General features: G+C 40.4%; 1 protein-coding gene across 1 annotated transcript; it reads left to right on the forward strand.

The window, feature by feature from the left end:
* Positions 1–8,273: 8,273 nt before the first annotated feature.
* LOC104941657 (WAP, Kazal, immunoglobulin, Kunitz and NTR domain-containing protein 2-like) lies at positions 8,274–13,024 on the forward strand. Its single transcript, XM_010766790.1, has 2 exons — positions 8,274–10,624; positions 10,889–13,024. Exons 1-2 carry the CDS (start codon positions 10,442–10,444, stop codon positions 12,434–12,436), a joined length of 1,731 nt encoding a protein of 576 aa, XP_010765092.1. The 5' UTR covers positions 8,274–10,441; the 3' UTR covers positions 12,437–13,024.
* Positions 13,025–14,847: the final 1,823 nt, after the last annotated feature.

Below are 14,847 nucleotides of genomic sequence, written 5' to 3' on the forward strand. Positions count from 1 at the left end.
TGTGAACTTCATAATGGTTTTTCTAGTTGTTCCAAAGGTTTGTCCTTGATCCTAGATATAATTCCCACAGCAGCCCAGCATCTCCTTTGGTAAAATGGCTTGTGGTGCGGCACCTACTGATGTGGTTTGGTCCTATGGGTACATGTTAGTGGGAACAACAAGTAGGATTTTTTTTGTCAGTGAGGGATGAGCTGCAGTTTTCAGAGCTACATGGCCAGCAGCTAGAGCAATAAACATCAACAACAACATAACACACAGCTTGTAATGGGAGTGGGTGGGAGCATGAGAAAGCAACGAGGGATATAAAGACCAGAATGAAAGTAGTGTTTGTTTTACCGTTTCATCTTATATATAGCTAATCCATGTAACGCTTCTGCTACTGCTGGGTGGCAGTTATTTTAACAACACAAGTCACTGTGTGTTACTTCAAAGTCAGTTCTTGGATCCAAGCCTACACTCTCAAAACAACAATCATTTGTATAAAAATGATGCCCAGTTGATGGCTGAATCTGGCCTTAGGAATATCATTTTCATGTGTAAATGGCACTGTAAAACATTCCCATCTGTTATATTTCCCTCCAGATGGACTTTTGAAGTACTTTGGTCTTTTTCCTGCTGAAAATCGAGTAGCTTTTAAGACGACTGCATCGACACAGCCTGGTGATGGTACATCAAGCCGCCCATTAATGTCTACATATCATGTTTTATTGCTCTCCAGCAGTGGTGCATAAGGAGTACTGGCTTTTATTGTATTGCATGAGCAAAAGCAACAACAGTAGTGGACACAAGACATGGTGTGGTACTTACCGTAGTCTCATTTAAAAACTAAGGGGCTGCTAAATTATTCTCCAAAAGCTAGAGGGAAGAAACAGCAGCACTTCAGTGGCCCTTGAAGTACAAGCTGTTGGTGCCTGACAGCTGATTGGCAGGGGCGTAACTCTCCGGTGGGTTTCAACCTTTTCAGCATGTGACATCTGAATTAAACTAGGAGGACTCTTTTTTTGTTCGTTTAACTTTTTCTTGTTTAAACAAAATTGAACAGCAATAAGAAAAAAAGGACCATTATAAGTGCGATTTTGTTATACTCTCTTAGATAATTATGTAAAAGCTAAAAATATTCTGGAGGCAATTTAATCATTTTATTTATCGCAGTTAAATCTAGATTTAACCACATTTGGAAATGTCATTATCTCTACACATGAAATATTTAATTAAACTTCATATTTGAGACATGGATTAACACATAGATTTAAGTGGTTATTTTTCAATTTAGAGGATATTTCATGTGTAATTACTGCCTTGAAATTGGAAACCCAGACTATATTCCTCAATTCAGAAGATTCAAACTAAAGTGTGCTGCATCTTACACCACCTTTTAAACATACTTGACATTTACTTTAATAATATATTCAGCAAGCAATTTGTTAGTGTTACGTGCCAGGCAGGCTGTACTTGTGTGGTTTTCTTTCCCTCCTGTGTTTCTCTCTTCTCCACAGCTGAATCTGCCTGTGCACCTAAGTCTGATGGCAGATTGGATCCTCTCACCCTCAGCTTATTACCCCAGTACTTATTGTTCTATATTTAAGATTAATGAACAAAGTATGCCTTTGCAAGAAGGTCACATTTCGACATCTTGAACTTTTTTCCACTCTTTATATTGTATCTGTTTTTAGTCAGTTCTGGATATTCCACCATTCAGTGTTGTACAGAATACGCATGTTAGTTTTAGAGGTCACAGAAGATAATAAGAGTTAGCGAGGAAGTCTTTGGAGACTCACCAGCTACAGTAAGTTTAAATATATGATGCATCATACACACACTTCACAACTCTCTGGAGGGTTTTCTTACACATCAAAGCACTTCCTCCTTCTGAAATAATGAGGGAGGGGGAAAAAGTTAAGATATCCTCATCAGACATGTCAGTCTCCCACCAGCAACCCTCAGTCTCAAGTTTTATGTTTGGAGAAACTACAGTGTGGGCCACATGCTCAGCTGGAAGCCAAAATAAAAAAAACCTTTGGGGGCTCCAGCACGGACATTTGCGATACCACAGCACCAGCCCTACTATAATAGGAAGACTAGTACATGGTCCAATCATTTTGTTCCATGTACTCACCTAAAGCATCTACACCGCGGCACCCTCTTTTTCATTCACACACTCGTAGAGTTACCATGGAAACAAGAAGTCTTCTGTTATAGCATCCTTACAAAGTGCTGCAGTCGAACAGACCATGCCCGCCTCAGCGCTCCTGAGATGCAGCTTTGTCAAAACCAGCTGCAGTTCATGTTTCTTCCCCAAATCTTAAAATAGATATTTCCAGCATACAATAAATGACATAAACTTGTTTTTTGTATCCTTGAATCCCAATTACATACTCATGTCCCAGATGTCACTGTTTGTATTCCCTGGATAAAACCTTCAAAAACTAGGCTACGCCTATGGTGTTCACTCCTTTGATGTCTGAATAGGCCACACTAAGGGATTATTAGCATTATGTTCCTCTGTTGGATCCAGCAGCAGCAAGAGGCAGATTGTCTAAAGAAGCATGAGTATTAGTCCTGGAACAAGCCAAGGATAATAAGTCCAACAGTACTCATCCAACCAAATGTACTTAACTTCTATTATTAGGTTGCAGAATGCTGAAAAAATGCCTGATATAATCTTCCACAAAGGATTCGGATCAGAAAAGTCTATGCTATTTGGGAAATGTATAGAAAAAACAGCAATGCAAAAAAAGACATCATGTGCATAATGCAATCTAGGGCTGAGTGCAATTATGTTAATTTCTCATCTTTCAATGTAAATATACAGTGATGAAATCATATCCACATATTATGGTAAACAGTCGCCTGGATTTGAAATAATACAGTCAATTTGAAGTAACTAAGGCAAATATTCCACAAAAGATCTGCTCAGATATTTCACTATTGTCTTCATTCGATTACTCCACGTGTGTCCATGCCTGTAAACATAGTGTACAGTTGTACATACTTCTCTATATTTTCACTTAAAACTGCGTTGTTCATTTTGCACAAAAATACTTAATTAAACCAGAAAAATAGTTGGTACATTTTATTTAATAAGTTCATAATTCACACAGGAGTAACAAAATAAATGCTTTACCATGTTGTCATTTCATATAGACTATTTATTAACTGTATTACAAGAAAACACGATATATTTTGATGTGTTTTGTTATCGAGACATGAAATGACCTGTATGAAAATAGATCCCAGCCCTAATGCAATGTTTATTTTTGGAAATATATTGTTATTTGAATGATTTTACAGAAGTACTCTTTTAAACATGTCAAGTCTTTTGTCACTTTTGAGCTACAGTAGAACAACAGCGTCTTGGCTATCAACATGGTATTTACATATATTTTTAAAGGGAACTTTGAGGCTTCGTAGAACTTACTGATAAAGAAAGACTCTGATATATATAACACTTGCCAGGATGTTTATCTGTTCATTGCTCTAGATATGAGAAATAATCTGCTGACCAGGTGCTCAAGCATATTGCATGCCTGGCATTTAGACGGGTGGGGACAAGGCTCAGGCTCATTCTTCCTGAGTAAAATTCATTCAAAGATGTGTCAGTTGTGAATCACAAAAGGAAAGATTAATCAAATCACTCCAACTGGCTGATTTACTCAACCAGAAAGTGCTGTTTGGCACTATCATTAAAGTCCCACTGAAAGCAGCTCTTAACTTTCAAACCTGTTGTGAGAGGCATCCTCCAAAACAATGCATCCCATGGAGAGAAACACAAGGATCAAGGATGAGAAGATGAATACAGAAATGTTAAATATATTTTTTATTTGATTATTTAGTTTTGGCTAAACTTAAAATAAAACAGAATGAGGGAGAGCAGCAACACTTTTAAGAAGGTTAATCATTAATATAATGATAAATGGGGATTTTAGCTTGATGGCAATTAAAAAACATACAGGGTTGGGAGTCTATAAATTATTCTACTGCCCTCTTACAATTTGAGGCCTAAATACATATGACATACATGCATACGCTCAGCTCTCCAATCTTCACTGCATCAATTACAAAATAGCTTGCCAATTACTTTTCATTAAAAAAAAATCGTGAATTCCTGACAGAAATTCCCACTGTGCTGTCCTACTGTAGGCTATTCCCATGATTCACCATTCTGTATCATCACATTAAACATGTGCTACAAAAGGCCTCACCTCTTTGTTCAGGGACTGTATGCTTGTTTAGAACAACATCACTGTTGAGCCATGATGTTGTGGCTGAACCTGATTTGCATAAAATTATGAAATTAAACAAAGCGCTGCCGGCAAACACTGTGAGACCTCATTTTCATGCAAGAATGCAACTGGACAACCACCAAGTTAATTTTCAGATAAAATGGTGATTGATTAAGAACTGACCATCCGGCCATCATCTGTAAGTGAGTAAGTGATCACAATTAAGGACTCATAGCCCACAGCAGTGTACAGCATCAGAGTGGAAAAAGGACACAAGGTTGCCTTTTGATTTGCTTTCAAACTCTTCACAAAATTCCTTTTAAGACTGAGAAACTGTGACATTGTTTATGAGTAAATGACTATTCATTCATCCTCGGCTCATTTCCACGTAGATATATGAGTTGGACTGCAAGATGGCACTGATATAGAGAAAGAAAATAATGAAAGAGATAAATGTAATACAGATGCCAAAATTGTGACCTTTGATACAGTATCATTCTTTTTTACTTAAAAGAGAGTCAAGAAAGAGTCAACCTTCTGTGCAGTTCTCCTCCTCCTTTTTGTTAAAGGGGACCTACCTACCTATAAAATGCACTTTGTGATGTCTTTTAAACATAAATATGTGTCCCCGGTGCGTCGGGGAACTCACGCAGCGTCAGAAAATAAAACCCTCTCTCTTTTCCTCCTTACCCAAATCTTTTAAAAACAGGTATACAACGAGCGGATACAGATTTGCTGTCGATCGGACGTCATATCGGCAGCGGACCCACAGAAAGTTTTCTTTCTCTTCTTTTTTTTTCAAGCTAAGGACCCAAGATCCGCGTTTCTCTAACAGGGCTGCAAAAGAGGGGTATGAGCAGTATGAGGGATGGCTACAATGGGTGATCTGTTTGGTATTTTGAAAAAAAAACTTCACAGACATGTTTTGTATAGGTATGGCCCTACAATATATTTCAAATATAGCATGATAGCTCCACTTTAAATTCAAATGCCACCAGCAAGGAAAAATCTATTCTGGTTGAAACGTTTTTTGGGGGGCCTTTTTTATTATTTGAAGCAAGATCTGAAATAAAAAGAGGCCTTTAAGAGCAATGTATCCTGTTAAATCAATGTTTCAAATGGTAAATGTTTTTATAATTATCTTGCGGAGAAGTAAAAAAACGAGTACTGAGCCACAAAATAATTCTCCACCCAATCAAAAACAGGGGGTGTTCATGCTCGTACACAGGACAGGGGAAAGGCCATGGATGCGTACGAGAAAGGCACTCTGGGATATTTGGAGGAGGGTAGGTGTTTGGAAGTAGACTTTAAATAGTAACAATCTGATATAAGACCCACTGTGGATCGTGTTCACCCAGAGTTACAAGCTATACAATATGCTCACACACCTTCTGCTCCAAGCAAAATATCTATTCTCCAAATAGTGATCTCAACTCTGGTGCACAAACCACCACATTTACTGACACTCCATATAATCCCAGTTTCACAACCTCCCCCGATCTCAGGATAATAATTTCCAAGTGCAACATCCATCTTGGTGACAATGGGCTTTGTACTGGCAATCAAATGCTAACTTAACAACCACATTTTTAAGCTATGAAATGCACATTCAGCAATAAGAGAATCACTCAATATTGGAAAAAAATAATTTATGTGAGAATAGATACATTTGCTAGAACCCATGGACACTGACTGGCTACTGAAGTCAACATTCAAACAGCACCTTTCAATGATGCATTGAAGCTCTTTTGGTTTATTTCTTACTTCTCCAGCTGGAGCCACCAACTGCTGTTTCTCTGGGGTTGGCTAGGCATAAGGGAGGTAGGCTTGACATAACTCCGGCCCACGGATGTCTTACTTACTGAGTATGCTGTTGGTGTGGGAGGGAGCCTTGCTTACAAAGTGCAATTTAGCTTACACACTATACGATCATTTATAACGTTAATTAATTAAATGCTTCTAAAAATAAAGTTGAGTATTTTCGATGTAATAAAAGGCAAGGATTACATACATATTTAAAATAAATCCTTGTCAGTTTGTTCAACCTTGAACAACCCTTGAAATCCTTCATCCTAAATAACTTTGTTTATTTACCTTTATTTACCGAGGTATATAGACGACCTCCTCCATCACTATGAAGCATCCAGGAGTCTCAGGTCTTCTCTGTTCCGAGAATAACAACTAAATATGGAAAAGCAGCTTTTAGTTATTATGCCCCAACAATCTGGAACAAACTGCCCAAATCGTGCACGTCCGCTGAAACACTTCCGATTTTCAAATCCAGACTAAAAACGCATCTATTTGCCGCTGCTTTTAATTGAGCTGCTCATACTCACACTACAGTATGCCTTTTAGTCATGTATTCTGTACCTGCTGTGTTTATTTATTTATTTTATTACATTATCTTTGCTTTTTATGCCTGTTTTTAAATGCCATTTAATTATATATTTATGCTGTATTTGTTCTTAAATGTCTTTTGTTTTTATTTTGTAAAGCACTTTGAATCGCGACGTGCTGAAAAGTGCTATATAAACGAAATTGCCTTGCCTTGGCTTATATTTTTGAGTTTTTTTTACAACATTAGAGTACAAGACATTCTAATTATTAAGGACTTAATTGGAAGTTGTTTGCTTTCTGAGAAGATGTATACTACTCTCATGTCTGTCAAGCTTAAAGCCAGCTTACACGGTAGGCCTACATCCCATTGTTACATTTGCTTTCAGGCTAAATGCTAAGCTAAGCTAACTGGCTGCATGCTGTAGTTTGGTATTTATCTGAATGGTTTTGATCTTGTCATGTAACTTCTGGCAAGAAAATAATTAAATCTACATCAATACATTTCTAACAATATGTTTTTCTTTTAGTGTTTTTTCCTCTGCCATGCTTATGCATATGTTATCAATATATTGCATGTCTAAGTATCATGTTGGAGTGACTTTGTGTATATGTAAATTGTAATTGACACAGAAAACAACCAAACTAAACCAATCATTACATAAATGCACACTACATGGTACCATAGGCGGATTATGAGTCAGAGGGCACTAGCAAAATGCTGCACCATGTCTCCTACATTAGAGGAAAACTGTCGTTGTGGGGATCTCCCACGTGTCTTTGTGATTTGAGACTGTTTGTAGTGATTTAGCATATTTCCTTTTTTATGTCTCTTTGTGATTATATAATTTGTGTGTAGCGTCTCTTTGGGGTCATTTAGCATCTTTTCCTGGCCTGAATGCGTCTCCCTGACACTTTTAGTCCATTGGTATGTTGGCCTAGTTATATATTTGGTATATAAGCTGGTACAGTATGGTAAAACAGCTCCAAAAGTGTAGCTTAATTGCTTGATAATTAGCTAATTATCAAGCAATTAAGCTACACTTTTGGAGCTGTTGTGATTGTCTTACCAGAAACTTGCAAGTTACACCTTATACTTTGTCTTAATTGACTGGTGTGGGCTTTTATTTTTCTCCAAATTGCATAAGAATCTAATATGAAAGTTTCTCCAGGCGGTTTATTTTTTTGAAGCTCGAATCCTCAAATAACCCCTTGTCTGAGGGAGGGCTTTTGGACGATGTTGTGCTTTTCAGGGTTCCTATTGACGCTTTCCTGAGGGAAGAAATAATTTCTTACATATTTGTAGCCCCAAGATGTATCCATCTTCACTGCTTTGACAAGTTTATTCATTTCTCCCCCGTACAAAGAGTTTGTGCATGACAGGTGATGTGAGGTGAGCCAGCTTCTTCCTGTCTGGAGATGTGATATATTTATCTTTTTATTAAACCCTTCAAATGTATCTTATGAAACGTGTATATGTTAATAAGGACTTTTGTTAGCTGGATTGTTAGGAAAAGACCAGAAAACAGAACTCGAAGAATGTTGGGTGTTGTAAATCACAGGAAAGACCCGGCCATACAGTAAATAGCTGTTGAAATAAGCTGATATAGCTAATCATATGTGTGCAGTTGTTTGTCATTGGCGGGGGAAAGGAGTAAATGTAATCCTTCTTAGGATTGAGACTGGAAGCTCTGCAGGCTTCAGATAAACAGGTTTTATTTATTGCTGGTCATGCACACACACAGAAATCACCATTGAGAACAAACAATGTCCCGCAGAAACACTTCATGAGCACAAATCCACAGCATGAGCCCGCTGTTATTGCACTGGAAGGCAGACTAATAGCTCCTCTGTCCTCAGCTGAACTGTGGAGGCGACCAAAGGAAGAGGTTTACACAGGAAAGGAATTATAATTACACCTTCATTCATTAAATGCTCTGCTCCGCACACGCCCACTTTGGAGAACATCAACAGATCTTAACGTTGTTTTAACTGGTATTGTCCTCACCTCACCTCTGCTGGCCTACCAGATACATTTGAATAGGGGTATACTCAAGGTTGAGTTTGCTATTTTAAGTCCACAATGAAGCCAGTTCGCAAATTAAAACATTTTATAATGCTTCAAGTAAGTTTTGTCGATGCAATGCTGTCTGCCAGTCCGTCCAGTCTTTGGGGAATTTGTTCTTCTTGAGATTTCTGTAAATCCATGCAAAGTGGTTGTATTGACATAAATAATCCTGTTTACAAACACATGCTTTGTAGAATGTGGAGCATGTATAGGCTGCTGTAAGGTTTAGGTACACGGCTGAAAGTTGGTTAAGAATGGAAGTGTTTGTGTGGCAGCAGTCACACTCGTCACATGTTTAGACAGGAAACACTCCATAACAATGTGTTAAATACAAGGTTATAAATATGTGTTTGCAATAGTGTATTTATAATAAACTGTTGAGGTGTTATTGATGTATTACTTTCAATACACAGTTATTCAAACCTTAACCTAGTACTACCAGTTGAATAAGCATTAAGAAGAGCTACATGGATGACCCATACACTAAAATGATTACAGTGTTACAGGAACATCAACATGTTATCCTTAAATGTGTTTTTAACAGTTTTCCTCTAAATGCATGCAGTTAGATTTCATTACATTCTAGTGTGTTTGCCCCTAAACTATCGAAGGTTATGAACTATAAACTGAGGAGTATAAGTATAAATAGGTATTCATTTGAAATTATTTCACTTTATATTATTTTGTTAAACCTGTGCAATTGCTAATTCCTCAGTTTGTAAGATGAATTATAGTTGTAAAAGAGTTTGACAAAACATAATAATGTGCAGGATATTGGTAATACCTTCCAATGTTTGCTAAGCATATCTTCTTATATTTAGTCTGGAATAGAAAGTACATATAACAACATGTATCAATTTTTGTGTCCAATAGAAGGGATCAAATGTAGACAGAATATTTGTGCATGGCTGGTTAAATGCACAAACCTCTGAAACGGATTTTGTTGTAGCAATAATAAAAAATACTTCGTAGCAGTTAGAAATGTTTGACTTATTGGATGTTAATGCAGTATCACTATTGAAATCCCGTGTACTTTTAGGATTCTTGTTTTGAAGTTTGTATCTTGATGGTTGAATGCACTTTGCTTTGGATAATCCGTTTAATAATTCATACTTAAAAATGTAAAGAAGACTGAATGTATAGGCCTATTCTTTTTAATCGATATGGTTGAAAACAGGAGTAATGTTTTTGAGGCTTTTATTAAACGGGAAAATAATATAATGACAAAATAGTTCATATTCAAACTAAAGTTAAGCGTCATTTACACAACAATTACTCAAATCATAAAACACAAGCTGTCTTTCTTTCGTGTGCTTACTCCCAGAATCACGGTTGGATTTAAACATCCTCAGTTTTAATTCGTGCAATCGTCAAATAATAGCCTGTGTATGTTTTATAACAGTTTGCCTGTGAGTCTCTTATCTCCTTGCGTCTTTCCGCACAATGGCGCTGGAGCGCGCAAAGGGTTAAAAGGGGGCTCCCAGCAATCCTTTTAACAGGCAGGTGCCCCGCCAGCGCCAGCCCAAAGTGCACCACTGTAAAGCTTCTTCCAGCATCTCAGGAGCAACTCATATCTGTCATGATGCGAGTCATGTTAGCGGCGATGGCTGCAGATCGTTAGAATAAATAGAGCATCTCCAAACCGGATCAGCTGACACACGGCGTCCTGCCTCGCAGACTCACACACGTGTGATGCGCTCTTGACTTCTGCCATCGTTTTCACTAACTTTTATAATCAAAGACTTTTACTGCTGGATCACAGAAACCTTTAACTAAAAACTGTTCCGCGCTGACGGAGCTGTGTCCCGCTCTGGAGATGTGGTGGATGCTGTTTCCACGCTGGATCTGGTTCCTGGTGTGTGTGTCAGTGTGGTGTGTCAATGTCGGAGTTCTGCCGCATATCACCTACTCACACCCGGGGATCTGCCCCAATGACATGAACCCTAACCTGTGGGTGGATGCCATGAGCACCTGCACCCGAGAGTGTGTATCTGATCAGGTAAATACATTAAAGTTACATTTTAGAATTAACTCTTCTGTTTGTTTAAAGTATTTTGCATGCACTTTTTTGTATTATAAGTACTGTTTAAATCTTCTGTTTCAATTTCTGCTCTCAACTGTAATGAGTTTTTTTTTTTTTAAATGTTTCATTGTTAAAATACTTTAAAAAATACTTTTAAAATACTTTCCAAATACTTTCCAATATATTCCAAATACTTTCCAAATACTTCCCTTCATCTCCAACTCTCTTCTCCTCTTACAGGAGTGTGAATCCTTTGAAAAGTGTTGCCAGAATGTTTGCGGGAACCGGAGTTGTGTGGCAGCCCGTTATCTGGACGGGAAGAAAGGCCCCATGGGAATGCCAAAGGAGGCCTCCTGCGCCAGCTTCATGTGCAACCAGCAGGGCTCTGAGTGCGACATCTGGGACGGCCAGCCGGTGTGTAAGTGCCGGGACCGCTGCGAGAGGGAACCGCACTTCACCTGTGCCTCTGATGGCATGACCTACTACAACAAGTGCTACATGGACGCAGAGGCTTGCTCCAAGGGCATCAGCCTGGCTGTGGTCACCTGCCGCTTCCACCTCACCTGGCCCAACACCAGCCCCTCGCTGCCCCAGGCCACCACTCTGCGCCCAACCACTGCTCCTCTTCCGGTGACCCCCCCCACTCCCACCGAGCCTCAGCCTCCCATGGTTGTCAGCAGCCCGGTTCACCAGACCGTCAAAGTGGGCGACACCGCCAGCTTCCTGTGTGACGTGACAGGCCGCCCCCGACCTGAGATCAGCTGGGAGAAGCAGCTGCCGGAGGGGCTGGAGAGGGTGGCCATGAGGCCCAATCACGTGTGTGGGAACATGGTGGTCACCAACATCGGGCAGCTGGTCATCCACAACACGCAGCCGCAGGATTCAGGCGTCTACATCTGCACCGCTCAGAACCCCTCTGGATCTGTGAAGGTCAACAACCCGCTCTCTGTCCTGCCCACAGAGCCACCCAAGACCCCTGACCCAGGGAACGTGACCCACTGCCTGTCTGAAGAGTGTCTAAAACCGCCTGATAACCCAGAGGATTGTGGGAGCGAGATGGAGAGAGTCAGCTGGTACTACGAGTCCAAGACCAACAACTGCTTCTCCTTCACCCACTGCCACGGCAGCAACAGCCCGCAGCCCAGGAAGATGTTGGAGACGTACGAGGAGTGTATGCAGTGCTGCGGCCCCGAGCTGGCCGGTCCCTGCGGCCTCCCCAGTCTGCAGGGCCCCTGCAAGGCCTACGAGCCGCGCTGGGCCTACAGCAGCACCCTACTGCAGTGCCAGTCCTTCATCTACGGAGGCTGTGAGGGCAACAACAACAACTTTGAATCCAAAGAAGCCTGCGAGGAGATGTGCCCCTACCCGAAAAACCACCACTGCAAGGCCTGCAAGCCGCGGGGCAAGATGGTGACGAGCTTCTGCCGCAGCGACTTTGTCATCCTGGGCCGCATGACAGAGCTGACGGAGGAGACGGACTCGGGCCACGCCCTCGTGACCGTGGAGGAGATCCTAAAGGACGAGAAGATGGGTCTCCGGTTCTTTGGCAAGGAGCCTCTGGAGGTCACCTTCCTCAACATGGACTGGAACTGCCCCTGCCCCAACATCACGGGCGCTGCCGCTGAGGGGCAGGTCATCATCATGGGCAACGCCAACGACGGCATGGCAGTGCTTCAGCCGGAGAGCTACGTGGGCGCTTCAAGCCCGCGACGTGTACGGAAGCTGAGGGAGGTCATCTCCAAGAACACATGTGACATTCTTAAAGCGATCACCAACAGCCCGCAGTAGGGTCAGGGTTAGGGACATAATGTTAGACTGCAACATCCTGTTCTCTATGGAACATTCATGCAGTGATGTTTTTTAGGAGTTCCTCATGTCCGAGATCCTTGTCTCATGTTCTGTGTCTTATATGTGTGTCTGCAGAGCTTTTGTTATGTCATTGGTTGATTGAATTACCATGTACTGTATGCAACACAAGAGACATCCTTCATGATCCTCTCGCTGCCTTAATCTCCCAGACTCAGAGGTCCTCCATGCCCTCTCCTGCCTCCAGCAGAAATGGACGTTGCAGACCTGCATTGAAGCAAAAAACAGACCAGTTGAGTTTGATCTTATGGACATGATTTAGGTGTCACAAATCTTTTGATTCTTTCATTTGCTAACAGTATTTCCACTTTCTTCACACATGTACCCATTATTTCTTACTTTTTGAATGTTGGTGTAAATGCATCCATAAACCTGTCCAGGGGTTTGCACAAGCAGTGAAACAGGGTCGATTTGGATCATCCAAAGTTGTAATATATTTGATTAACCATTTTACCACATTTTCTGACGGTGAGTCATTTATTTTTTTATCTTGCTTTAACTTCTTGGATATTTATTATCATGTAATCTTTTCTTTGTCCTGTTTTTGTATCACATTCTCTATGAAAGAAAATAAAGTTTTGTGATTTTTCATCAGTCTCCTTTTCCTAATCTTTGAGTGCATCAATATACTACTGATTTACATTTTGAGAAGGTAAAGCTTAAAGGACAGGGTAAACAAATTGATTGAAATATTAGTTTTTCTTTTGGAGGCCGGAGAGCTGCTCCGTACCTGTGTGGTTCCTCTGACAGGCTGTGATGAAAGAGATTTGGGAATAGCTGATCCCCAGCCCAACCGGCCCCCGACCCCATGCTCAAACACAGAGCCTATCCATTCTACAGACCCCTGTGGCATTGTAAAAACTTCACCCTATTTTGCTTTGCCTCCACAAGCCGCTCTAATTGGGTAAGGAGCCCAGGCAGTAAAGCTCAGGTCCAATCCCTTACGAGCTATGTGTTTCATGCCGTGCCAACAGGCGTCTCTGGGTTACTGGGAACAGGCCTTGGTGGGCTTTCAACGAGGGTGTTCCACTTCCCAGATGAGATTCTGTTTCTCCCATCCAGAGCAGAGGGAGGCAGCAGCAGTACGGTGGTCCTTTACTGGCAGAGCAGCGGGGAGCGGGGAGCTGCACTTCAGCAGCTGTTCAGACTCTGCAGCAGAGAAACTTCACATCCAGCACCTTGGATCACATCGGAAAGCAAAACAAATAACACAAACCTATCAACAGTTATTTGATACACTGCTTATTCAAAATCACAAACTTCTTGTTTAACAGTTAAACACTATAACAGTGTTTCTAGAATGAAGTTCCTGCGAAAATGTAAAAGTTATATATATAGTATATCTATAGCTGTGTGATATATAGATACACATATGTACTATATGTATGGTACATATGTGTATACTAGTGCTGTTTGGTTTGGAAAAACAAAAGCCAGATGAAAATGTACTACTAGAAGAGATGGTACCAGAAGTCCACAATTATTGCTCACATATTCCAAATTCTGAGGTAGTAAGTCAACTTCTAAGCTGACTGACCCATAATTTCCTCAAGAATGTAAAATAATATTTCATAATTTTATCTAGTAGGATGGTTGGGGGATGTGGTAGGAGTACGAATTGTATATATCAAATTGCAAACATACTTATGTGAAACTGAAATCAAGTAATAATGAAAGAAAAGAAAATAGAACACGGCAAAAGTACTGTGGTAAACAAGAATTTAGAGAATACATAAAGTATTCTCTAATTCTTGTTTACCACAGTACTTTTGCCTTTTCAGCCTCTTAAATGAACTTGTTGGTTAAACTGATCAAAACTCAACTCCACACAAAGACCCCTGGATTTGATTTGGGGTCTTACTTTTTAATTCATTCAATTATTATGTACAAATGGTTTGTCCCTTTAGACAGCAGAGAGGGATGCAACAAATGTCCCCAGCTGGATTGGAACCTGGGACCTTGAGGCTCCTGGTTTAAAACAATTTTGCAACACTAGAGATCAGCCAGAGAGGCTGGGAATCAATGATTGAGGGCTTCGAAAACCACAGACAGGTACTTGTGAAATATTACATGATTTTATATTTTTGGTACATGTGTGCCGCTTATTGTCCCTCTGTATCTTGCATTGAGTTCAAGAACTTAACAGCATCACAGGTGCCCCCTCCAGTTCAGCTGAGGGAACTGGTTCACCTATCAAACTGGTTCACCTATCAAACCGAAACCCCTGAAAACAACCACAAATGCTATCAATTATTTTTCTCCTCCCCTGATGTTATGTCCATTAATAAAACACCACTAACCACTTCAATGCGTAGTCCGGCGTATACAAAAAC

Source organism: Notothenia coriiceps, unplaced genomic scaffold (genome assembly GCF_000735185.1).
Source record: "Notothenia coriiceps isolate Sejong01 unplaced genomic scaffold, NC01 NC01_scaffold00000319, whole genome shotgun sequence".
Classification (NCBI taxonomy): Eukaryota; Metazoa; Chordata; class Actinopteri; order Perciformes; family Nototheniidae; genus Notothenia; species Notothenia coriiceps.